Source organism: Thermobia domestica, chromosome 9, assembly GCF_964235325.1.
Source record: "Thermobia domestica chromosome 9, izTheDome1.hap1.1, whole genome shotgun sequence".
Classification (NCBI taxonomy): Eukaryota; Metazoa; Arthropoda; class Insecta; order Zygentoma; family Lepismatidae; genus Thermobia; species Thermobia domestica.
In genome coordinates, this window is record NC_137462.1 from 75,295,417 (window position 1) to 75,323,391 (window position 27,975).

The window sequence follows — 27,975 nt, forward strand, 5'->3', positions numbered from 1 at the left end:
TAGCTATGTGTTTTGGTTTGAAGAATCCAAGTTTGCAACAACTGTGCAACGTAATTTTCGTACAAAAGATCTTCCCGGTAAGCCTACTATTTACCAGTGGCATAAGTATTTTATTGAAACTGGATGTTCGGTAAGACACAACAAATCTCCAGGTCGTCCCCATACGTCTGAAGACGTTGTAGAGCAAGTGAGACTTCAAATGGGATGTGGGCCGCATCACCTATGGAAGCTACATTGAGCTCCTTTAGCTATAAGGTTTAAAAAAAACTTGATATATTTTGCTACAAAATGACACCAAGGGCATGTCTGTAAGCTAAATCAATAAATCAATATGAGTATTCAAAGTTGTAAAGTACTTTTTGATACACCCTGTACAGTTTCAAAATACTAGACAATTACTATGCTTATTGAGAGTGCATTTTCCGATAAAAAAAAAAAATCTTTGTTTTCTGAGTTTGGCCTTACAAGTCGGAACATTTTAGGGTCCATATGTTCTTTCGTTCATTAAGCATTTTGTTTTGCTCCTTTATTTCTGTTTTTATTATTATTGCTATACATTACACTTAAACACCACAACTTACAAAATATAATATGTTTACAATTGTCCATTTTAAATTAACTTAATATTTCTTTAGTATATAGCAAATACACATTTATCAAAGCTCTAATTAGTTATAAATTACTTATATTAAAAATGTATGCGTAGTTATAAGTAACAACGAAAGGTATTAACATAGAAGTAAAGAAATGAAATATATCTTAAATAATAGATCTTTGCGAAATAATGAAGTTTAATTCATTATTGGAGAAACATTTACTAAAAATTACAATCAACTATGATTTCAGAAATTACAATCAACTATGATCAACTATGTCAGGGGAGAAATTCCACCTCCCCCGAAATTATAAAATTCTTCCATGGCATGAACACGATCGTGTTCTATGTTGATAATCAGTATTGTCACAGTAGTACTTTCCCTTTGTGTGTATTGAAATTTCACCTATAGAGAAGATATCCTGAAATCATCACTGCTATGCAATACACGATTTAAAATTTTGTTTCAATCATCACTGCTATGCAATACACGATTTAATATTTTGTTTCAACCATCACTGCTATGCACTAACGATTTAATATTTTCTTTCAATCATCACTGCTATGCAATACACGATTTAATATTTTGTCTCAATCATCACTGCTATGCAATACACGATTTAATATTTTGTTTCATGATACCAAATAATAACACTGTTCTAAGTTAATACGCGTATTGATTTACTTTAGTATAAACTTATAGAAGAAGTCATCTGTGTCGTCTGTGTCTGTGTCGCAAAATTTTATAAACAAATAGATGAAGATTTACCAATTTTCTACACAAGTCGTATCCTTACAATCGTACGTATATAAATTAGATGTTTTGGTTTGTAAAATGAGAATTAAACGGTCAATGTTTCATGTTTCTTAGACTTACTTTCGCTTATAAATAAGAGCACAGAACTTTTCAGAACTGTAATGTGCAGATTTTTTTTTTTTTTTTAATTGTGAGCATTTGGCTCAATTAATCAAGTGTCATCTTCGATGAGAGTCTGCAGCATGATTTTCGGGATTATGTATTTATATAAATCATAAGATATGAAAAATTTAAAAAAATATATATACATAAATGTTACTTCTAAAAACGAACAGGTACCGAGAAATAAAATTAAATGATTTTATTGCATTACTTTTCTTTTCTTTTCTTTTTTTTTTTTTAAAAAAAAAAGAGCGTACGTAATAATCACGTACTATGTGTTAGTCCACTTCTAATTGGCGGAACGATCCTTCTACCCCGAACAGTTCACTTTGGGTTTTAGGCTTTCCCGGCCTCAGAGATTCAACTGTTTTTATTTGTTCCTGTTCCAGCAACCATTCCCTATGCTTCTTCAGTTCCTCTTTCCACTTTTCTAGAAATAGAAGAGGAGGAAAAACCATCGTTAACAAAATTGTATTAACAGTATACATTTTCTTGCTTACCCTGATGTATAACTTCCCTTTCTAAGCAAAGAAGGCTTCGTTCTGACAAATTATGAAATTACATAAGACTACCAAAGCTATAGAGATTCAACGTTGAAAATGGACGTGATAGATCAACTATTTGAGAATTCAATAAAGAAATTATGCTTTATATGGAACTTGCTCCTAGATTCGGATACTAAATCCATGCAAAAAAAAAAAAAAAAAAAAAAATCCTCTAGCCTTTCCAGCTTTTGCTCTAGGAGGATATATTAAAACTAAAAATCTTAAACTTCTGCCACCTCTAGTCACAATAGAGAAATAGAGAAGAGTTACAACCTATTATTAAAACAATACTTTCATTTCAACATCCGTTTTTCTGTTTCATTAAGTGTTTTTTAGTCTATGACGAATAAGATTGAAACCATAAATTAGAGTAAATTTAAACCACTTCCGCTTTCACTAAAGCGATAACGTTAAAGAGTGAGTTATTTTGGGATGCTAAATCCAAACGAAACTTGCTACATCTTACGGTCTTTACTCTCCAGCGAACAATATTGAAACTGGAAATGATATAATTGTGTATCATTTCCGGCAGTAGTATAGGAATAAAGGACAAGATGGAATATATTTTTAGAAAGCTGAACTCATATCAGAAGATAATTTCTTGCTATCTTTTTTTAAAACTGTTTTCGCTCTGTACTCCACACTCCATACACAAATGCATAGAATAATTTGGAAGTCTAACATATTTTAATTTAGAGATAGAGTTGTTCTTTGTTCCAAGAGGAAGAATGATAAATGGAAATGAATGATGAAAAAGGAATTGGTGGAAGAAGAAAAAAATATTAGACATGACAAAATGAAAAGTAAACTTCCACATATGATGTTCTCGTGCATACATTAGGGTGGAGCGAAATGGGGAGTCGATTATCAAAAGTTGTCCAACAAAATAGCACTAGGTGTCAAAAGTTGTGTATTGCCTAGTATAACATTCGAGATTTTTTCATAATTTTTAAACATCTTCATTCCTCGCAAAGGCCTTAAAATTTAGCAATTTTTATCAAAATTTGATATTTTTTGAAAATATTAATTTTTTTTAAAGCTGCCTAATGAAATCGAACTAGATGACAAAAGTTGCATAATGACTAGATTAACTACACTGTTCATGATTTTAAAAATAATTTCCATCTTCATTTCCCGCAAGAACCTGAAATTTTGCAGTTTTTATTGTAAATTTCGAAATTTCACTTAAAATATTATAAAAGTTTTAAAATCCGCCAAATCACTTCACACTAGTTTAAGGAAGAGTTGTGTTCACTACCATAACACCCATGGTATTAAAATAATTTTCGTGCTTTATCTTATTGCCTGCAGGAATCTTAAAATTTTGGAATGTATTCGGTAAATCTCAAAAATCATTGAAGACACTGACGATTTTCAAGAACTGTCAGATAATATCTGCTAGATGTCAAGCCTTATGTGTGACTAGTATAATTTCGATGATTTAAAAAAATATTTTTTCTTTGTCTTCGTTACTTCCAGCAAGTTTTAAAATGAGGTTTCACACTAATATCTAAAAATACATTGAGCATAATATTAAAATACATTATATAAATTTAACAATTTTGCATTGAATTTATTTTTGATATGCAGCTCTTTGCTGGTTCCCAGAACTCACCACAAGAAGGTGGCTGCATGTAGAGTTCCGCCCATCCACCCTACTTTTGGAAATTATCTCTTTAACTCTTTGGTTTATATCCAGATTTTGTTTCGAATGTGGGCATAATTGACCTATCCAAAAGTATTACTCTGATAAATCCATCTCAAGCTAAAACACCCTTCACACGAAGGTTACACACTTCAGACGAAGCTTTGGTAACAGTTTTAACGCACTTCTCCATTGCTTGGGTATGATATGGCAAATGGGAAACAGACAGGAGGACAGATGAACCTTATGTTACACATTTCTGTAGATCCTCCTCCAACAAATGACACTTCAGGGGTGGCTCGGTTACTTCGCGTTCCTTCCAGTTGATTAGGTTAGTGTAATCCTGAGCACTAAAGTGTATTGCTGGAATACTGAACTTACGTACAGGAGGTGTTTGGTTTGAGATTCTCGACCTTGTGTCAAGGATTCTACGCATAGCTAGTTTTCGAATATGCTTTCGATCACCAGCGAGCATAGATACCAATAAATTCTCCGGATGCGCGAAGAAACCATTAAGCTAAAATAAAATAAAATAAAATAAAAAATAAGATGAATTTTCTATCTCCAATGTTCATTGTTTAAGTACCGTGAAAAGGCTATAGTACGATAAAAGTTCACAGAAGCATCCTCAATAGCAGGATTACATTTAATGTAAAACCACATCAGAGCATACACTTTCATTATGAGTGTAGCCAGCTCCTTCAAGTTCGAAGATGGGTTAGTAGTGCTTATGTACACTCTAAGCAGTCTGTTTGCAGCAGCGCCGTAACTTCAATTTTTTCTGAGGAGGTGGGAGGGAAAAGCATTAATACGCGTATTTGGGTCCCTAGAAAAGTTGTTTTTCTAATTCTTGGGCCCCCTCTTTCCATCTTTCTCTTACTCTTTATGCCCCCCCCCCCGGAGCCTGTAGGCCGTCCCGCATGGCAAAGTCTACGGGGCCGTTTGTTACGCCTCTGGACCCGTTCAATACATAACAAATTAATTAAGAAGACAATATTGACATATTTCAAAGCCATTCAAATAAATATTATTTCTAGGGCCAATAATAGTAGATATTTTTTTACTGAAATGGGCCCACGACACATTTTTGTTTTATGTATCTTTTGTGTGCTGTTTTGTTTTTGTAATGAAGTGAATAGAGATGCGCACGAGACAAGATTTGTGGTTGTCTCGTCTCGAAAATGTGCTGTAAAAGTGATATCTCGACTCGAAAAATGTATATTTCTCTATTGGAAGAGCCGTGTCTCGACTCGAATTTTGTCAGGAAAATTCCTGTCTCGGCTCGTCTGGTGCGCAGCCCTAGTAGTGAACCTGTTTGATACTTCATTTATAACTTCACGTTCGTATCGTATATGGAATAAGGAAATTTTGTCTTAAAATGGCCCCCCTCGAACGGCTATGAACTTCCCTGGGGGTAGTTTCCCCCCACAAGTTACGGCCCTGGTTGGCAGTAGTTATCCACCTGGCATAGAATAATTTCCCCGAACTTCTTGATACAAAATTCGGTGAACACTCACTAGCAGAGATTGCTTTGCAAATATCCCACATAGTGCTAAGGTTTGGTCTGTGCTAATGTTTCGGAAGTCTTTTTCCTTTAATCGCTTGAAAATTAACGATTGGTAAATCCTCACAATCACCAGCGCATATGTGTCTTCAACATTGGGGGGCGGACGAGTAATACTTTTTTTTTTTTTTTTTTTTGTTAGCGATATTCAAAATATTTATGAAGTTGGAAAACGATGCTCTCGAGGATCAGGGGAGCAGAGTTGTCTTCAACATTGGGAAGCGGGCATATTTGAGGCTTATTCTGGGGGAACATCAATTTCGTGTCACTTTCCTTTGTGGCAATCGAACACTAATTATCACATTTCTCCCCAAAAAACACATCTCAAATCGTATTATTAGAGGGGACAGTCCCCTACAATTGATTAAACGTTTTTTCTATAGTTCTCTAGAATTTTGAGGACTCACTGTTGCGTCATCTAAATGCTCTTGAATATGCCTTAGAATATACCATAAAAATTGCAAAATTTCAGGCCCTTGCGGGGGATGAAGATGCAAATTATTTTCAAAATCATGAATGGTGTAGTCAATCTACTCATAATGCAACTTTTGTCACCTAGGTCGATTTCATTGGGCAGCTTTAAAAAAAATTCAGATTTTCATCAAAATTGCAAATATTTAAGGTTCTTGCGGGGAATGAAGTTCAAAAATTATGAAAAAATTCACGAATGTTATACTAGTCAATACAAAACTTTTGGCACCTAGTGCTATTTGATTCCACAACTTTGATTTTTTCGCTCCACCCTAGCATACATAGACATGGCTAGAGTAAAAAATCAAAGATCTTTCACTGAACATTAGTCACAAAGAGTTAGTTTAGTGTCTATTAAAATGGATGAAATTGTAGTTCGCACTGGATAAGTTGGTGATAACCACAGGAGGTGTAGAAACATGTTTTTGTTTTAGGCTTTTCGTACAAAATATTACAAAGGTCCATATCACCTATAACCATTTGTTCTTTCTTGTCGTACATGGTTACCTAAAAGAAACTTTAACTTCAATACAACCTATATATCTGTACCCAGGGGTAAAAGTGGATCTGAAAAGGTAGGGAGACGCATGACGTCACACCGTCCCAGTGCCTATTTTTGCCTATTGTAATTATTTTAGAAAGTGGGGGATGCCATAGATATTTTCGGGAAGTGAGGGGACGACGTCTCCCCGCGTTCTCCCGCACTTCTATCCCTGTCTGTACTTTAATTTATACGGGGCGACTCTTTCCTTTCAATTTCATTTTGTGTGTGTGAAACCAATTTTAATCCTGGGGTCAGATTCCAAGGATGTTATAAAATAGAGGATCTACAAATACGTATCTTCATCATATGAACTCAATGAAGCCAAAAGACAACGGAGCATCGTGTGAGTCAGCATGTCTCATTGGCTACTCTCGTTTCTGCCATGATTGTTGGCTCGAAACTTTGCGATCTTATTGGCGCGGAGTGGGCACAGTAGGTGTGGCGAAGCTGTGACGTATGGCTTCACGATTTTGTTGTATGGGCAGATCCTCTATTTTATAAGATCCTTGTGAGAATCAGACATGTTTGCTGTGGTACCATCTACTGATGGAAAAGAAAGTATCATTCTAAGTAGTTTATGCAATACTCGTTAAATGTCACCAGCGTGCTTCATGTCAGTGCGTAACATAACTGTTAACGGCATTTCAATCTCCTAATTTTTCTTTTCTTTATGCATGTATTATATAACTACCACTCGTCGATGACTTAGAAATGACTGATCTGTTCTAACAAGAAATAGTTGTTAAATAGTAATCCACCGTATCTCGAGAAATATGAGTGTGTCAAAATAAGCAATGATTGAAATTAATAACAATAACAATAATTTATATTAAAATAAACAACGATTGAAATTAAACAAAAGTCCATTTAAAAATAAACAATTATTGATATTGAACAATAGTTTATGTAATAATAAACAATGATTCATATTAGAATAAAAAAGGTTGATATTAAACTAAATAATAACTGGTATTAATACATAATGATTGCTATTAAAATGCACAGTGATGGCATAAATAATCATCAATTGTTATTCATTTTATTATTAACACAATGACCGCCACGTGAGCTACCACAATGAAATGGTCCTTGAGGCCATGTCAATGATCAATGAAGCCCCGTGAGCCACCCGTGGCTCACGCGTTGAATGGTTTTTTGGATACTTTTAGAAGCCTTATGATTCATATAAGCAGTTTTTGTGCCTGGGAGATGACGAATTTTAAATATTGAATGTTAATGCTCATTGCTTAGATTTCCAAAAATCCGCACTTGGCTTCACTGTGAACAATTGAAAAGCGAAACTCAATTGCTTAGTTTTCTAGAATGATTCTTGCATTTATTCGACTTTGAAGAAAGAATTGGAAGATGTATTGCACTAAAATAAGCACAATGTTCCCAGCTGCCCTCCAATCCCCGCTATATGTAGTGATTGACACACAAGGTACCCGGATCGATCCTAGATGGGTATATACGCTATTGTATAAATCTAAATTTTATATATTTAAATATTTATAAGGAGAGACGAGAGATGTGATTTTACGTTAAGATCTTGGTGTGAAGGAATATTTCATATACATTTTCGTCCTTTCACTCACTTTTTCATCTATACATTAGTGAAGTCATGACAGAATTGCACAATTCTTCCCCCAAAGTAGAATAAATTCAGAATTTGAGTACTTGGCTACATCGAGAGAAATTGAAAAACGAAGCTCAACTTGCTGTCATTTAGCAGTCTATTGTTTGTTTACATATGTATTTCTGTGCAAGATGATTTGATGTTTGCATGTTCCTTACAGAACAATTAACCTTTTGTGTGAATTACACTGTCGTTCTTTACTCGAAAGAGGAGGGACAAGTTACTGCGGCCGATATCTTTCAATTGTTGGATGCGAAAGCGTTGCCACAAGGAATTATTTCACGGACTTCGCTGTGCTCTGCCTTGTTAGCCACTCTAAGTAGCCTACGATCTTCACTCGCCAAGATCAAACGACTGAGTGACAAATTGGCAACACAGCTGAGGTCATTCACTTCTTTTCCCTAACCAAAGGGAGGGTTTTATCTGCCAGAGGGTTGGCAGGGGTGGGGCCGAAGTATAGTTCGCATATTTTCCGAGGGCACAGGTGGAATAGACAAGCTCTAGAAGTAAATGTGTAGCTCTTGGGCTCCGTAAGCCACATATGTCACACACACTTTCTGGAATGTTATAAAAATATTTTTTCTACTTTTTTACTATCATTCGGGTCAGAAGACAACAATGAATACAAAATTTACTAGTGGCCTCCGGTGACCATACGGTGTTATGCATCAATTGACCACTCGCCAAACATGGTTCTGAGATATTGAAAGAAACAGAATTGTTACCATTACGATTCAGTCTTGGCGCTTGGTTGAATAGCTTTCCCTGAACGTTTAAGCAAAAAGTAGGGTTTCAAACATATTTTTTTGCTTATTTACATTGTATCCTACACACTGATGTAAAAATCTCGAAAATCGAAAAATGGCGCTTGGTCAATTGATACATAACTCCATCGACTCCCTAGATACAAGTCGAAATTCGACTTGGGCAGTCAATGTGTTAACTGTACTTGTTATGCTATATTGGATTGTAGATTAAGAACGTTGTCATGGCAGTATAATTACTCCAAGTTTTTTGTAACCAAGTGTACACTGTAGGACAATTAACATGCTCAGAACTTAAAAATTAATATTATATATATTTGGTGTGTGAAGACTTACTGAGAAGAATCACCAAAGATTCACCATCCCCCCCTAAATCTGATGGTAAAATCTCCTTCGGCACATAACCATGGAGGGTGGTGTAGTCGTCACCATGAATTTGGATCTAGTATTAGAAAAAGAAAATGAGATGGAATATGTGCAACAAAATTACAAACAACAAGAAATTACAGAGAACATGCTAAATTAGATATTCACCCCATTAATATACAATCTACAAACTTTATGCTGAATGATTCGTTCGAATTAGACAACCCCCCCCCCCTTTCAAATTCAAATGTTTCAGGAAATTATGACCGTATGATTATGAAATTTGCGTCTAAGAAACGAAAGGACATTGGGAATGAAAGAGTAAAAAATCTTGTCATCAAGACTTCAACATGGCACCATCTTACACACTGCCATGTCTATAATGCTCACGAGGAAAGGGCGTGATATCACTCAGATATAATTGCACCAAACTTGGTGTAGGAGTGGGTAATGGGAATAGAAAAGAACGTGTGGAAGCATTCGTTTCGCAGGTGTTCAGAATCAGAAATAATGGGCCCTACAGTTTTGAAGAAGTATGGCCTGTCAATCAGATATTGATAGGACGGAGCCTTTGCTCGCCCCATCAGGCGAATGCCGGGATACTAAATCTATCAACTGACCTGCTCTTGCCATTACCAATAACGTATGCATCACTAGTTATCTTAATGAAATTATATTAAGATAATAAAGAAAATATATACAGAAATTAATCATAGGAGTCGCCAGAAGTTTTCCAGGGAAGGGGGTCGAAATGAGGTTGCTGTACTTCTTCACACTATAAGATGCTGTTAGTACGCAGGTATTAAATGTTTGAGCATACCAATATTAACTGATTTCATTTGTACGGGTGTTTGATATCTACGACGTGGCACCCACCAAAATTAAAGTATTGTGTGTTTGTGAGGCTAATTTAAATATATATTTCGGGATTAGTAATGTTTAAAACGGTAATGACTATTAACGGCTATGACAGAAGTAACCGTTTGAATACATACAAGACTGTTCATTAACCCAACTATGTTAACACAAAGGATAAAAAGTACTGTACTTGAACTTGGTCTACTCACCACTAGAAAGCAGCAAAATGTATTGGACAGAAACAGCCTCGTAAATTAGACTCCAAATATACTCACGCACATTTTACAAACACTGTACTTTAATAACGTGAACACAAAATGAACATGAGCTTTTCACTTCTGTTGCCTAGCATACATGAGACAGAACGTCTTTACTGACTACACACATGCCATTTTTGTACAGTTAGTTTCCAAATTGGTCTCAACAAGATTAGAAAATACCGTATTTAACTTTAATATACCGTACAGTGAGTTATATACTATTTTTTGACATAATGAAACAGTTGTTAACAGAAGCATTAAAACATATAACAGGCACACAGTACCAGGAACTGTATTCGAAAAGTAAATAAGTTAAAAAGAAACACACGTTCAGTTTGAAACAGATGAGACTGCTTTTCTTAAAAAAAAATTCAATTTATCTTTATAGAGATAAGAGGTAGTGGCAAGGACAGTTGATGATTTAGTATCCCGGCATTCGCCTGGTGGGACTGAGGGTGGATATTGACGCATTTTCTGTTGAACACATTTTTTGTTTGTTTTCATTCTACTTTATTTATCTTCTATATTGGTCGCAACAGCGAGCAAAGTCTCCGTTCATGTTTTTACTACTATATGGAAATATAACCAACTTTGAACATGTAAGGGTACTTAACAAAAAAAAAAGTTTCAAATTGAGAATCTAAATATAAAAGCATACTCCATGTACGTATATACATATTTCATACGCTTATATATCTGTCTCACACAGTTGTAATTTTAAAAAGGTACAACAAGAAACATAGCTAATAAGACAAACCACAGAAAAGCACTTGCAAACAAAACCATCTACTGAAATTCTTATCACTAGAGCAGTATTTCTAATTTTTGAGCTTTTGGGCCCTAATATATATATATATATATATATATATATATATATATTTCTCCTGAAATAAACACTCTTTCAGACTTGGTACATTTTGCAATTCAAGTCTTCAAATAAAATCTATTTTAGAGTTCGAAACAGCAGCATATTTCCCCACAGTTACAGCTTGAAATATGTTTCAATTTGTTGAGGATAGAAACAATTATAATGATAGGGAGAATGATTCTTTTAATTACAAGGTACGAAGCATTCAAGCGAACTTATTAACTTTCCGATATAGCCGAAAATTATTTTCACTCTGAAAGATTAAAAAATAATGGCAAAGTTTGGAAGAAAGGCGGCCAGTAAAGTATATACTAAAAGTACCATGTTTTACTAACCTAATACGACTGGCAAAATAAAAAAACTGAGCTGGATTAATCAGAATGTACTGACTCGCAACTATGTGCTTATCTCGTATTTTTTAAACTTTGACTTTCATCCTTTTTAATTAAGAATAAAGGAAGTATTTGATAGAACTACTAGTAAAAATTATGTGAACTATGTAGCCAAATAGCAAAAAGTTTGGCAAACGAAACAAACTTTGAATGAAAATGAAACATTTCTTTCAAAATAATGTTAAATAATAATACGAGTAATAACTGACTTTTCAACATGAATTTGAGAAACATGGTTCTAACTTCATCAATAAAAAAAAAAGTAATCAATTGACAATTGATCAATATAACTTCTCGTTGTTGCTTCGTTTCTACCTTGTTGTACTTTATTCAACACTTTTAGAGGTAAAAGATTTATGAACCAGTGAGTGACTCTGTCTTAATATTTATTTCTAAATAACAGCTCAGTTAATTGATTTAAACTAGACATTTCGTATTGAATAATTGTAGCCTATGCTTCATTTTCAACTAGATTCATTTAACCATGTAATATTATTTTCAATATTTCCTCCATAAAGTATAATTTTATTTGACACCCTGTAACTCTCCTTATCAGAGACAGCCCAAATAGCCAATAGTAAAGTACAAAGAAACTAACGACTTTTAATTTCTCTATGCAAACAAAAAGTTTTTTTTTTTTCGTCCTTATCTGGAGTCCCTCAAGGTTCAAATCTTATTTCTATTTGTCATAAATAATCTACCGCCTCACATTCATTATGCTAACACTCTTTCTACTCGCGGACAACCTTAAAATATTCTCCAAAATTATCTCGCTTGAGAAATGTGTAAAACTATAAATAGACTTGTGCAATATTAAGAACTGGTATGACAATAACAAGATTAAGCTGAGCGTGAATAAATGCACAACTCTTTTGTTTAACCGCAAAGAAAAGAGCATTAAACAATATTACTGTATTGAAGAAACTATTTTAGAGAGATCTAACTTAATTAAAGATCTAGGGTTGCTATTTGATAATAAATTAAGATTTACTTATCATATTGAACCAATTATTAATAATTCATACAGAACTCTTGGCTTTATTATGAGAATAGGCAAAGAGTTTCAAAACGATGTTACACTAATGAAACTCTACTTCTGTTTTGTGGGAACGCTATTAGAATATGTCACCAAAAACATTGAAACACATGGATATGATTGAAAAGGTACAATCAAAATTCTTAAAATTACTTGCTTTTAGAAAAACTTAGGTTCATACTCAGATATACAGTAGTACAAAACTTCAATATGAACACATTGAAACAACGGAGGGAAATTACGGATATTTTATTTTTAAGTAAATTACTACATGGTAAAATTGACTGTCCCAATTTTATTTTACTTCGAAGGTTTAATTGCATTTCCCGTCAGGTAAAACCCGCGTAGGAAACAGCAACGTCTTCCACAAGCAAAGAATTTTCACTAATATACAAATCATAGAAACATGGTATATTTACAAACTGTTAACATTCGAAACCAGAATAACTTGGCAATATATGGTAACTTGTGAAGTATCCTCTTTCGTAATTATTTGCAAAAGAATACTCATTGGTAAGAATAGATAGCAGAAATCTCAGTGGCCGGAGGTAACTACACTATTTAAATTACTGCGTGGTCAAGTGTTGGAAATGATCTACAAAGTAAGAAAGATATGAAGGTACTAAGGAATAGAAACAAGATACTTTTTCATTACATAACCAATAAGAATACACATTATTTTAATGTAAAATTTGAAAAGTAAATAATGGTGTATCATTATTTCAATTTCGTAACATGCGAAAGAATACTTACTCTATTTCTTATTTTTTGTGTGGTAAGATGTGCAAGCATCGCGTAGACCTTCTCTATGATAGGAGAAGTATTAATCACATGAACCTGTTTCACTCGGTACGGATATGCTTCCTGTAAATGAAACATAACAATAAAAAGATATGTTTATAAAACAAACAAATCAGTAATGAACTTTCAATTATGTTTCTCTGTTATAATGAGCAATTTATTACACGGTACTGAAAGAAAGCGAAGAGATTTTTACTTCCGTATCTTAAAAAGAGATGTATAGGAGATAATCATTTTTAGTTTAACTGTCGGAATGTTTCAAAATAATAATGTTAAGAAAGGAATCCGGAAAGTTCTTTTCTTTTTCCTTTTTTTTTCTTTTAAGCAATCCTTGGCACTCAAAGTGGTCTAAAGATAAAGAGGTTAATTCAACGCAACCTAGGTATATTGGCACGACGAGAACATTACTTAATTTTGGTTAGAATATACCTAGCCTCTTTCTGGTGGTATTCAATATCGTGAATATAAGATCCGAGTTAAAATAACAATGTGCTTTTTACTCAAATTCATCCTGTTTATATTTATTTTCTACGAAAACGAATTCTAACCTTAGTCGAAAAATAAAATCAGCACTTTTAGTACAGATGTTGAGGAGGGAATATATCAAGTGTGTGTTTATGAAGTGTGCTTCGCGTGTCCAAAAGGGCTCATTCTCCGAAAAACAGCACCTAGTATAACATATTTATTTAAAACATATCTTCTCGGCAAACAGTTCGAAAACAAAGTCATGACATACATTTTGCACATTTTGTACATACATCTCGGACACACACCACAGTATCTACAAGGGGTAAATATGTGTATCAGGAGGTGTTCAAACAGTGTCGGTAATCTGTACAGTATCCTACTGTGTCTAAAAGTAGTTTCTGAATTTTTTTGCACTGTTGTTTCTAGGAATGAAATCAGCTATTTTGATAATATTGCAAATAAACTGTTTGCCTACAAATCTTTAATGATTTGAAACGAGAAGATAAGAGACACGATTATGACAGTTTGGCCATTTTGTTAGAAGAGACAAAATTATATAATTTTGTAATTATAGTTGCACAAACGAAATTTTTTGTTCCACAATCCTGCACAAACAATTGGCATTATTCGTTTCTCAACTTTTGAAAATGGTGGTCAAGTTTGTTATACTTTATTTTCGGACATAGTTTAACAAGTCCAAAAATACCATGATTTGTTCTGTGAGTGAACAAAACATGTCTTATCCTAATAGTCATTAATATGACCTGTCTAAGAGTTTTAAAATGTAGCTTAATTTCCAATGTCCAATAAGTATACTACCAGAAACATTTTCTAGACATTGTAAATACGCTTTACACATTATCATTTATACGTTTTAGGAGTCATTCCTACCCTCATAGTTATTGGATACACACTGGAAAAAATAAAGAAACTACTTTTAGACACAGTAGGACACTTTACACATTACCGACACTCTCTGAACACCTACAGAATACACATATTAACCCCTTTTAGATACTGCATTTTTCAAGTATGTCATCACTAGAGACCGAATGTTAGGCAAAATGCCTATTCTTTACTGTTAAAGATATGATCAAAAATAATGTTTCAAAGTTTATATGGAGGGTTATAGTTTCAATTTAAGCAAAATTTATTTTGCCTATTTCACCCATTCCTGCCTAATTAATGGCTTATTTTCTTCAAAATATTTGTTGGGGAATATATATATATATATATATATATATATATATAGTATAGTATTTCAAGAAAGATTCTGCCTGTTCCGAGAAATATAAGGAATGTTTGTAGTGATAAGATGTAAAACTTTGGACAGGTATGTGTACTGATAAAGTGCTGTAAACTTTTGGACTGGCGTAGGTATATTGATAAAGTGTTGTAGAGAATGTATTTACCAAATATACATGAAATATATGTCAAGCTTCGTTTCTATATATACAGCAAAAGAAAATATTTAAATATATATATCTTTCTATATTCTTTGAACATTATCTATGACTTGAATTTATTTTTTAATTGTATTTAATTATATTATATTAATTACCTTCACTATTTCGAGTTACATTTTAGTGCCTATTTTACTACCTATTTTTTTAATTTTAAGTGTTTATTTACCTGCCTATTTTCCAGCCTTTTAATGCCTAAACATCTGATCTCTAATCATCACTTTGTTTTCGAACTGTTTGCGAAGAAGTGTTTTAAATGTGTCATATTATATACTATTTTTTTAGGTTTAACGCTTTAGGACACGCGAAGCATACTTTATAAACACTATTTCATCAATCTTCATCTCAACATCTGTACTAAAAATGTTTAAATGGAGTTTTGTTTTTCACAGTGCATCAGAAAGTTCATTCACATTTTGATACTTTTAGAATAGTTCCTTGTAACCTTAGTAGGATGCATACTTGACATTTTGGTTCACTGATAGCATACTTTACAATATTCTTGGATATTAGTGACTAAGAGTCGTTTCTAGAAAATGTGTAAAAATTGATTTAATTGTAGCACTGAATCGATGTCTGAGGTAGCTACATGTACTTTGTATGAGTGTGACTGTTTATTATTATTATTATTATTATTATTATTATTATTATTATTATTATTATTATTATTATTATTATTATTATTACCGTAACGTAATGACTGGTATGTTTGTACTTTTCAAGTAGGATATGACATTATTCTGTGTAGTTTGTTGCGTATAATTTACACTATCATCATAAATTCTAAGTTAGAAAATTTAGAAAAGATTGAATAACAGATTTTAGGCCTATACTATATGTTTTCATACCGGTATTTAAAGCAATAATACAAACAGGTTCTCTTTCCGGTAAGTTTAACAGGAGGTCAAAATCAAAATTTGAGGATGGAGTTGTATTGACAGGGAGACATTATTTGTTAAAGGACATTTGCTCTGTATAAGAGAAGCATTTAAACTAGGGATGCGCACGAGACAAGATTTGAGGCTGTCTCGTCTCAAGAAAGTTCTGTAAAAGCGATGTCTCGTCTCGAAAAATGTATATTTCTCTATTAGAAGAGCTTTGTCTCGACTCGAATTTTGTGAGAAAAATTCTATCTCGACTCGTCTCGTGCGCATCCCTAAACGAGACGTAGTTTATTTTATCTCCAAAAGGAAGAGGAAGGAACTCTTGGAGGCTGAAAGTATGCCTTTAGGGAACATTGAATATAACAAAATATGAGCAAAATAATCCATTTTGGAATATCGATTCATTTATCCTCATTTTCAAAAAGGAATCAATCATTAGATTCGCTCATACAAAATTATTTACGATTACGTGGTTTCTTGCTATTTATGCAGAATCTGCAGATAATTTGGTCATACGAATACTATTTGATTGGATGTGATTTTTCGTATTGATTGTGCCACTGGCTTATATGTACAAAGTGTAATTCGTATAGGATTCTTAAGGCCGCGGTGGGTCACTGATAGAGTGTTCCCCACTAGTGCATGGGATATTGGTTCGATGCCAAGTGAGTTTTGTGGTGGACAAACACCTTTTGCGTGAGTTTTCTCGGGGTTCTCCCGTTTGTTTCAACTTTCTTCATTCCACCATTTCATTCATTTCTCATCATCACCGTCTCCTTTAGCCTAGTCGGCATAATTGTGGGACGTAAAATTTAAGATTTCTTTTTTGGTATAGGATTACTTCCTTTGATCGGTCTTCCGTTGTCTACGGAAGTGTTTTACTCGATTGAAGTGTCCAAGAGCTATGTATACTATCCTATTCTTCCCCTCATTCCTCTCCACCATACATATGTAAAAACAACTCGGTTCAGTTGGCCCATACAAACTCACAAATAATAATTCATAATAGTGTGCATATTCTTTAGCCAGGACAAAGAAATTTCCTTCAAAATAATTAACCAAGAGAATAGATTCGTTTATTTAACGTATCACAAACCATTTCATTCATACCATAATTTTGTCATTATGATTAAATCATTGACTTTAAAGAAAGTGTTAAAAGTTAGAAGAAAAGTTACCTGCACAGATAGTAACGCCTTTTTCTTTTGCACTATGTTTGTTTGTAAGAAATGTTTCAAAGTATACCCTTCAGCACTGATTATAATAATTAATCCTGCTGTTAGATTGTCAATCCTACATAACAGATCGTTGCAAAGAAATACAGACTTTGCAATAGTATACATGTTGTACTTTTGTTCATCAAAATCCTTCAGTCCTACTACAAACACTCGGTAGCCATTTGGAGTTAGTTTGGGCAACGGAACAAAATACCTGTAAACAAGCAAAATAAAATAATAGAATTGAAAATATACAGCTTATATAGAAAGAGCATGTAAATATTTATGAAATAATCAAGAGCTATAGGCCTATATATATTACTCTGCAGAAGTTTGAAAACATCCTAGAGAAGTGTATAATACAAACAAAATTCGTAATATAAACTATGTTATATTAACCTGCAAGTAGAATGAAGAACTACAGAAACGTATTTTGAGTAGCAGATTTATATGGTATAGACCCTACTATGGAGCGTCCATTAGATTTTATAGTGACCGCAAGGGGTCGTGAAATTTGAAATTTGACCTAGATCTACCGATATCACCACCCAATAGAACGCAAGGAAGTGTTCCGGTCATTAATCCCTACCCATGAAATGTTTCCAGTTTTGTCTTTCGCGCTACACGGAGAACATTTCCTGAAGGTAATTACAGTATTTTCGGATTGCCGCCAAGTTTCGTTTCCTTCTTTGTCTTTTATATTTTCGTCGTCGTTACTATTCGTGTTATTGTTACCGTTACAGTGATGTCATTGTTGTGTAGTGTTATTACTTATCGTTTTTATTATTATTTGTGTGTATGAGTGTGTATATTTTTATACGCACACTTGTTATTGCCTTTGTCAATTCTCTTTTTCCTCTTGTGCTCGTTTTCAATCTTGGGATGTACAATATGAGTGACATTTAAAAACAAAGCAGGGGAGATCTATTAGTTTTAGTGTTCTCCTGTTTGCTTTGAAAGAAAAGAGCTAAAGCAGGAAGTCAACATAAACAAAGTTCAGGAGACAACAGTAGAAGTTTCTGAGGTAACAAGAGCTCTGTTCTACGAAGAATAGGAGAGGTAAACGAACCTCAAGCTTCAACAGATGAAACAAACTTCGTTTCTTCAAGAAAACGAGTAAATAAAAATAAATTATGGTTGATCTGGATGATTTTGTTTTTAAAAAAATGTTCTTAGGAGAATATTCTACTACTATGAGAAGGGTGAGTATCTCATGGTGGATAAACTTTTTCATGATGATGAAGAGTGAAATTAACTTTAAGTTAACGCAACATCCTTACGTTTCATTTTGAAATAAATGGGTTTCCATTACCGGAATAGAAAAGATGGTCGATAGTACCTTTTTCTTTTTCTTTTTTTTTTTAACGATATTGCAGCTTCATCCATACCGATTATTTACAAAATCTGCAAGGTAAATTGAGGGGCGCGAGATAATCTACCTTGATGAGACATTTGTACATGAGAACCATTTCTTTCATTTTAAGACGTTGCAAGAGGAAGGCGGAAGAGGTGGTTTGAAGGTGTCTGTCGGAAAAGAGAAAAGAATAATAGTGTACCGTATTGGCATCGGGAAAGGGGAATTTGTACCAGGATGCAAATTAGTTTTCCGCGGCAATCAGACCTCTGCCGACTACCACCATGAAATGAGCGTAACTGTTTTCAAGGAGTGGCTTTTAAATTTCCGTGTTAAGTTCAAGACTGAAGGTAAAAAATACGGTAATTGTGATGGACAACGCAAGTTACCATTCAGTAATTTAAAATAGATTGCCAACTACAAATACAAAGAAAAATAACATTGTTGAGTGGTGAACAGAAAACAATATTCTACATAATCCAAAGCAAATCCGTGTTGGGATTTTGAAGCTTGTATACATGTCCGAACACAGCACTAAGGCACATGAATTAGACGAAATTGCTTCAATTCCTTGGCATACTGTAATCAGATTGCCTCCTTATCATTGTGACTATAATCCAATAGAAATGACATGGGCATAAGTAAAGAGATCGATTGTAGACGGAAACAACACATTTAGGCTAAACGAGTAGAACATCTTGTAAATATTGATTTGAATAGCATATACAAAAGTCAGTGGGAGTCATACGTTGGTTACGCGGAAAAACTACAAGAAGTAGATTTTTATCTCGAAGTGGCTGCTGATAGTACAATTAAAAATGTTATTATAAATTTACAAGATAACGATACGGTGAGCGAAGTTTGCGAGGAAACAGACGGGGAAGATGGACAAGAGGATGAAGAGGCCAAAGAATTTGCTGTTTCTCTGGAATAGGTAAGATATTTTGAGACTTTTTTAAAAGCTCATTTACCATGTTTTCAAAGTTTGGCCAAATTGTTGGTGAACTTCAGCTAGTTGAAGCTTCTTCAGGTGTGTGCTCGGGAAGTGTCTCTTTCGATATATCTTAGCTCAAGCAAACCATTTCTTTCATTGATGTAGAGCCCAAAAGTCACAATTCGATGTGATCACTATAGTTTCCTCGAATTACCCTTCCTTTGCCTTCATGACTGTCTTGCGCACTTAGGCAGATCTTTCGCCAAACCTGGACAAAGATAATAACAAAGCGAAACCACTTGGGTTAGGTTCAGAATACTTTCCAGAGCATATCCTGAAAATTTTTACCTTCTCCCACTTTGAGAAAATCCGCCATCTTGGATTTAATATGGCGACCATACCAAAACATTTACATTTAAATGACAATATCTACTCACAGAATTAAGCTAGAAACTTCGTTCTTGTGTCAGTTTCAAGATAATAACATAGATTAATGCATACATTCTATGTATTGCATCATTCTATGTATTGCATAAATACCGGTACTGAAAATGGCGGACTTATGTAAAAAAAATAAAGTTATTCTCATTTTACAATAATATTTTATTGGCATATAACTCAGAAACTAACCGAGATATTAAAAAATGCCTCGAACAAAACGTCGGCATAGGTAGAGCATAATTATAGCTTTCAAACGATACAACTTATGTCGGTCTATTTTTAAGACGTGAGGAGGCTAGCGATATTTTTGTGATACGGTGTGAAATTTTCGAAAACATGATTTTTTTCTCGGGGACCTGCTATAATGGTTTCGTATGCACTGACATATCTTCTCTATTTGACTTGTGATACTTGCTTAATGATCTTAGAGCATAAAAAGTATTTGGTTAGATGACGTGAGTATGGTCAATAAGGCCGCCATTTTATTCAATATGGCTTTCAGATGAAAAGGCCAATGTAATACTTAGACAGAAATAACTTATTACAGAAGTAAGCTGGAAATTTCGTTCTTTTCGTCAATTTCTAGGTAATAGTTACTTCCTTCTTACCTATCGTTGCCATATTAAAATATGGCCGTTATTGTTCTAAAAGAGTAATATTTCTCGTTTCTAAATGCTGTATCAGTGGCTATTCCTTCTGCTGCAAAAGACATTGAAAAGTTAAATCAAAGAATAGTTTCAGTAACCTTTGAGCAGCCAATTCGTCATAAAGCCTTTGAAAGTCTGAAAGCTGCTCCTGAAACTTCTTTGTCTGCAGTTGAAGTCCGTCTGAGAGATTTTCACCTCTTAGTGTATTTTCAGAGTTCAATCAGTACGATTATGGGAGGAAGTGGATTAAAAGATCTTCGGAATACCATATAATCAAGTAAGAGTATAGCTCAAACGTTGAGCTGTCGCCAGTACTCAAGAGTCTTACATGCACATTTTCTCATACAGTACGCTTTGCCTGAACTAAATTTTGAACTATTAACTGAAGGAGATGTTATCATGCCTCAGTTGGAGGCTGTATATATATATATATATATATATATATATATATATATATATATATATATATATATATATATATATATGTACAATTACTCCGAAGATCTGTCAGTGAAAATACAAATATTCAGACCAGACACCTCTTACTGCGCTCTATCGAAAAGTAGATCAACTGACAACTCACAGTCGAACAATAAAATTATGGGTCCAATATTACCATCTTGTAGAAATTGTGCGACTTTGTATTATTGCAGAACGTGCTGTTAATTGGAGTCTTCACTTGCATTGCATTCAAATGATGTTGCGCTTTTTTCACGTTTCAGAACATTTGAACTATCCAAAGACAGCACATATTTATTTGCAGTGCACAGTGGCTCTAGAACACACACACACACAACTTCTAATGTCATTTGTCAGATGATTAAATGAAAAATTTTCTTTGGCACTATTTAAGTGAAATACCATCTACTATATTTTTCTTTAGTTTTCCCTCTAAAGCTATTTAATCTGGAAAGTAGTCAATTTTTTCCCTCCTCTTTTGTGATGTCAAGAGAAACAGTGACGATAGCTCCATTTTTAAATAACACTGACCGAATATGATTGGCTATTACTTTTACAGCTCATAAAACTGGAATTTCAACGGAGAATATAGGATGAGATACGTCTATCTGAAGTAGTTCTTGTCTGGCTTTTACTCTAGCATATAATAGAATGCGTTGAATATATTTACATGATGTTTCAACACCTACATAAAGTAAAAGATCTACGTTAAAATACTAGGAAAATGCTTTTAAAAATACCGGAATATTATATTTACCAATACCGATTCTTCATACTAACATTTCATCTCAATATGTGAAAACACTTAATCCAACTTTAACGTCTTCATGCAGATATGGTCTCCCAAAAACATCATTTTTTTTTAGCGCAACATTACAGCGCATACATCTAATTTGATTGTAGCTTTTGTTAAGAACTAAAATCAAAATTTGACTCACCTATCCAGTTTTACCTAACTCCGCCCTATTACGAAAAATAACAGTACGATCTTTGACTTACCTTACAGTATAAACCAAAATCAAAGCATAATGAATGTTGTTCTGTTAGGACTAGTAACATAAGTAAACTAGGCCTATTTGGAAAATTTAGTCTTACCCTATTTTAAATATATGTTCCATTTCTGGTCCGTAGACATCTCTGCCGGTGAAAAGGTCTGGAAGAATAGTTCTGAATGTGCACAAACTGTCTATTTTCTTCTTCGCTCTGTCTAAGCTGTATTTACAGTGACGGATATACCATTTGATCACATCATCATCTGCTAATACATTCAAATGCAAAGAAATTATAATTAATATTTAGAACATAATCAAAAATTATTAATTATAGTAATTATAATTATGATGTTTATTTCCATTTACGTTACTAATTCAATCAACAACACATCCTCAGTTATCAGTAAATTCAATGTTTTCTCCAGTTATGTTACCAGTGCCTGATATTTTTACAGGGCATTTCACAATATCGATCAAATTAAAAAATATTATTATCTTCTACCAAGTAATTTTGGCCGGTATACAACACAAGAAAAAATGTATGATCTAAATAGTGTCGTTTGTAAATGAAAGGTGTCGATTACTCGGCTAACATAATATTACAACATTAAACAAAATTGCTACAAAGTCCACCATGAAACCAAATTATGAATATCACATGAAGCTTAATTAAAGGCATTGAGTGCATTGTGCTTATGACGCTACTTTTGTCGTCTTTTAGCTCATTGATTTTTGTGGGGATTTATTCTTTAAAATTAACTAGTGATTCTCCTAGTTTAATGTCCCACGATTATGCTCCGGGCCTAACGGAGACAGTGATGATGATGATGGAATGAAGCAATTAGAAGGAATCGGGAGAACGCCGAGAAAACACACACACACACGGTATTTGTCCACCACAAAACCCACTTGGCGAGAGCTGAGGTCGAACCAGGGGCACCAGAGATAAGGACTCTAGTATTGAGCCACCGCAGCCTCATTAAGTGCCGATCTTAAGAGCTTAATCTTACTGATTTCTTCTTCTTCATATCTCTAGTTAATTGTTCCTTGCTTTATCAAAATGCATTTGCATTGTAGGCCTACTACCTGTATAATATTAATTAGGCCTAAATTTCTTTTAAAAATATAGAAATTTTATACAATAAAATTTAATTTTCATTAAGCAGGGGCTGTTGGAATAAACATTTATTGGTTGAAAGTAATACTTAAAAATGAACTGACCTTTGAAGATGGAAACATAAGAAAGAGTGTTAATAAAAGTTGATAATCAAAAAAAGTAGTTCTTTATGCTAGAATTTCCACATAACTTGGCATCTTTTCAGAATACTACTTAAATAGAAGCTTTCAATTATGTCCAAGATGATACCGTCACATGAGAACCAGAGGAACGTAACTCCATTTTCGTGAGTTTACAGACGAGAGGACAAAAATATTATTTTCTTAGAAAGATGTGTTTTTAATAAAATAGTAATTGAGCTACATTACAACAGATGATCGACAAGGAGAACAGATGACATTACGTTCCATTTACAACACGTGAGGCTTTTAAAATTATGTCCAAACATGAAGAAAACAAAAACAGTATTTTTGGAGTTACATTCCTTTGGTTTTCATGCGACGATTTAAAGAAAGATTTGAACTACACTAAGACTTTCGCTAATCCCTCTATTTCTTCCAAAGAAGGGGTGCTGAATTAGTGAAAGTGCCGAATTATTGAGAGTATCTGAAATTGAATTTAACATACCGGTATACAATATTATACATTACTAAACATAAGATTACGTTTATTATCACAGAAAAAATAGAGAATCTTAATTTTTGAGATTGTACGTAGATTATCACTCACTGTGAAGCATGTCCCAAATTTTCAGTTGAAGATACTCGATGGCGGCATGCATTGTCACGCAACTGTTTTATAAACAACAATGAACGGAAGCAACAATAATACTGTATGTATTTTTCCGCCACTACAGTAGCTCTATAAACAAAGGCAATCGTTGATAGATTGTTGCAACGTTGTGTGGCAGATGCCAGATATTGGGACCGATATTACTGAGAGGACGAAAACTGAGGGCCGGATTAGGAACAGTCTACTGTACAGCAGGCCCGTAACCAGCCACAGAGGTTTGGGGGGCCATGAATATGCTAGGGGGGAGCCAAGTTATTAAACATTCTCTTACCAATAGCTATTTTTTTTTGTATTAATAATAGCATTTTGTGTTAAGGTCTGGAGGAGCCACGAAATTTTATTGGTGGGGCAGGCCCCCCTAGCCCCCTCTGATTGCGGGCCTTCTTAAAGTGAATTTCAAACTGAATTTGGAAGTATTCAAAGGAAAAAAATCCGAATCGATGCCAAGTTCTATGGAAATCCAAAAGTCAGAACATGTAATTTACATCTTTAATATTGGAAACAATTTCTACACTGTATCGTTTCGAGAGGCTTTCGGCTGGCAAGTTATTGTCTGCACTAAAGTTGTAAATTTCATATGCCGATTTTCTTAATTTCAATAGAACCTGACATTGTTTCAGATTTTCTAAAGTTAATGTATTAAATGGTAGTAGTGGTGAATATTCAACCCTTAATTTTTTCTCTAAGTTCCAGATTTTCTCATTTAAAAGAAGTACGTTTTTAAGGTTTTACGTTTTCTGTAAAAGCAACTCCGCAACCCAATATGCAAAACATTAACATACATGTGCCCTATTATTTTCCATGAACGGGTAACGTTGACATTCTTGTAAGTTTTATCTTTACCTATGCCAAATACTTACATTTTTGTGCAATTTTGATTTTTTTTTTTTTGTTTGTTTAAATGAAACATCTTACTGTATGTTATGTTTATTATAATTAATCTTTGATTTCTGAAATATATTGCAAATAGTGAGGTCAAAATGACAATATTATAAAGAAACCTTGAAGTGATGGTTAAATTGATCTGTATTAAGTGTATGGTGAAGTGTTCAGCGTCGTGCAGTTAGGTAGGCAAACGAGACGTCAGCCTCGGGCGCCGAAGTAAGGGGGCGCAAAATTCGGGAGGAAACAAGAAAAGAAGGAAAGAAAAAAGGGAGAGGAAAATTACTTGAAATATTTTAGATCAACAGCAATATTTTTCAATCTATCTAATCTGTACAAACTAATATGTACTTAAATCCTATTCCTGCTTTAGGAAGTGGTCCTATAATGTTACTCATGTTAGGAAAATGCATTTGCACATACCTAAAATGGAAGGAAAGAAGTAATAGAAAGTGCTCAAAATCAAGGAAAACTTGGGTTTATTTTTGAAAATTTTCTTACGCTTCGCGACAACCATGGTGGCGCTTCGCGACTGGGCTGTCAACCTTACTCATATATACAGAGGTGCCGTCATACATTCTCTCCCCGGGCGCAGATTTTCCACGGCACACCACAGATAGTAACTTGAATTTTGTAGTAAACTGTAATATTTTAAATGAAGCATTAAAACGAAAACCCTTAACATAATCGTACGCAGTAGGGCTGCAATAATGAGTGTGTATGTACCAGGGTTGCCACCTTTTCTTAAGAAAAAATCGGGACGGGACAATCGTTGTTGGAGACCTCCTCCCTCCCCCTCGCCTCGAGACGACTACAAGTATTGCGAATCGTTGAAAACAATGTAAATAATCAGCTGACAAACATAAACCTGAATGAATGCGGCACCTTATTTTTTTCTTTATTTTCCCTCCCACTGCTCATCACTAGGTATAAGCAATATATGCAATAAATTCAAACCAAAACAACTGTAATTTATTTAATATAAACAAAGCTTAGAGAAAAAATATAGAATTGATTCTATACATAAAACTGTGCGTGTAAAACAATTAGTTATTCCTTTGTGAAAATGGCCCGGTAAAATATTAATTAACTTTGAAAATCAATAAGACGGGACAATATGTGTCCCAGCAAGTGTTCGGCCGGGACGCGAGACATATAAGTCAAAAGTCGGTACTGTCCCGACGGAAACGGAACGGTTGGCAACCCTGGTATGTACTGCAAGAAGGTAAATAAATTAAGTATTTGATGATAACAGTACAAACTATTACAGTAGTAAACTTATTGTAAAACGAGGGGTTGAAGTGTCAAAGAAGCAACGTGTTATTTTCTGCAATTATTTACGTTTTATCTGATACCCTCTCACCTAGTATTCCTGTGAAGTGTGGTTGTTGCGACATCCATTCCTTTATGTTATTCACATCCTTTTCCATTTGAGCATTGTTTTCTTCGAGTATCTTCAAAATATAAGTCTCCTCATCGGGAGATAAGCGGCGTAAGTACATTGTTTTTCCAATTCTCTACTTGACACCTACAAGAAATAAAGCAATATCACCATACAGTGTACGGAAAGGAAATTAAAATTAAAGGAAATAGTCCCTAATTATAAGTTACCAGGTGCAAGTCTCTGCGCTTTATCCCTTCGGTTAGCATCACTAACTACTAATTTAGTAAACAGTTGACTTCTTCCAACGAACGCAAAACCTATAGTACAATCCTGCAGTTTAAAACATACACTTAATTTTAACTTACCTATAATGAGAAACTGTAGAATCAAATTACTTACGGTTAGAATTAAATTAATGTTGCCGATATATTTGTTACAGGTCGGGTAGTTCTTTAAGCAACTAATTGTTCCACGCAAGAATTCGGTTCACTGAATACTAGGTTTAAAATCGAGCTTTGTCTTATTTTGCAATAATAATAAAATTGAAACAATACAGTTCATAAGTTACAATTACATCTGTAAAATTACCTGCACGTTAGTGCCATCTGTTCGCATCAGGCAAGATGTCAGCGTAGGCAGGGACACCTCTTAGAGCGGATGTTAAGAGCTATTAGAAGACTTACTCGCAGACTGAAACGTTGTTCTATTATCATTATATAATATTATTAGAGTTTTACGGAAAAAGAAAGTCCAAATATAAGACATGCAAGTTGAACAAAATGATATAAAGGTAACCAAGAAAGTTCTGTTGCTTTTTGTGGGTGCCTGTGTTCAATTGGCCCTCACACCGTGAGTTGCATGCGAATGGAGATAAGGCGAAGGTTAGTTCTTGCTGTGGGTATATCCAACATACTACCTGGTTGTAGCAGGGTTCAGTTACACCGTGAACTTGCGTAAGGACAGAGTGAACATTGCACCTCCATAGAGCGTCATAAGGGCGTGAATGCTGTACGAGTTCAAGCTGGGGTCAAATCCCGCTGCAGCCAGTGCCTTTGTGATGGTGTCGTGACTACTCGGACAGTCCAGCGGTGGTTTAACAACTTTACGGACAGTGCCGAAACACTCGAAGACGCACCACGTGCCGGAAGACCAACACATGTGCAAAATGAAAATCTTCAGGCAGTAATTGAGGCGAACAGTGGCCAGATATGTGAAGAACTGGTACTACAATTCAGTGTGTGTGGAGAAAACATTCAGCAGTACCTCCATCAACTTGGGAAGCACTACAAATTGGGTCGATGTGTCCCGTATGATTTGACTCCGGGCAAGAAGGCAACGGAAACAGGCATCTGTTTCTTTGCTGTCACATCTGAGTAAGGAATCATTTCTGAACAGAGTGTTGATATGTGGTGAGAAGTGGGTCCTGTACGGAGCTCCACGGCGCAATTATCATTGCTCGGCATCCCATGAACTGGTTGCAAAACAGCCGAAACCAGCACTTCATCAGAAGAAGATCCTCCTGTGTGTTTTGTGAACTGCTCACGAGTTCGTGCATCGGAAACTGCTACGAGTTGGTCAGATCATCAATGCAACTGTGTGATGTCAGCAGTTGAGCTGTGTTTAAGAAAAACTAAAAACTCTGGAGGCTGAATCGTAAAGGGGTCCTCCTGTTACAGG

The 27,975-nt window shown here is 34.4% G+C and overlaps 1 protein-coding gene across 1 annotated transcript; it reads right to left on the minus strand.

Moving 5' to 3' along the window:
- Positions 1 to 701: 701 nt before the first annotated feature.
- LOC145660887 (retinol-binding protein pinta-like) lies at positions 702 to 26,416 on the minus strand. Its single transcript, XM_081726318.1, has 6 exons — positions 26,278 to 26,416; positions 22,227 to 22,389; positions 17,258 to 17,510; positions 13,217 to 13,327; positions 9,020 to 9,125; positions 702 to 1,944 (listed from the first exon to the last, which is right to left on the minus strand). Exons 1-6 carry the CDS (start codon positions 26,414 to 26,416, stop codon positions 1,793 to 1,795), a joined length of 924 nt encoding a protein of 307 aa, XP_081582444.1. The 3' UTR covers positions 702 to 1,792.
- Positions 26,417 to 27,975: the final 1,559 nt, after the last annotated feature.

Bases quoted from the DNA above. Each gene is read 5' to 3' on its own strand.
- LOC145660887 (XM_081726318.1), bottom strand. From the start codon at position 26,416: ATGTACTTACGCCGCTTATCTCCCGATGAGGAGACTTATATTTTGAAG. The intron at 22,390-26,277 runs GTGAGAGGGTAT...TGAATGTATTAG, and splicing joins ACACTTCACAGGAATACTAG to CAGATGATGATGTGATCAAA. The intron at 17,511-22,226 runs GTAAGACTAAAT...GCTTGTTTACAG, and splicing joins GAACATATATTTAAAATAGG to GTATTTTGTTCCGTTGCCCA.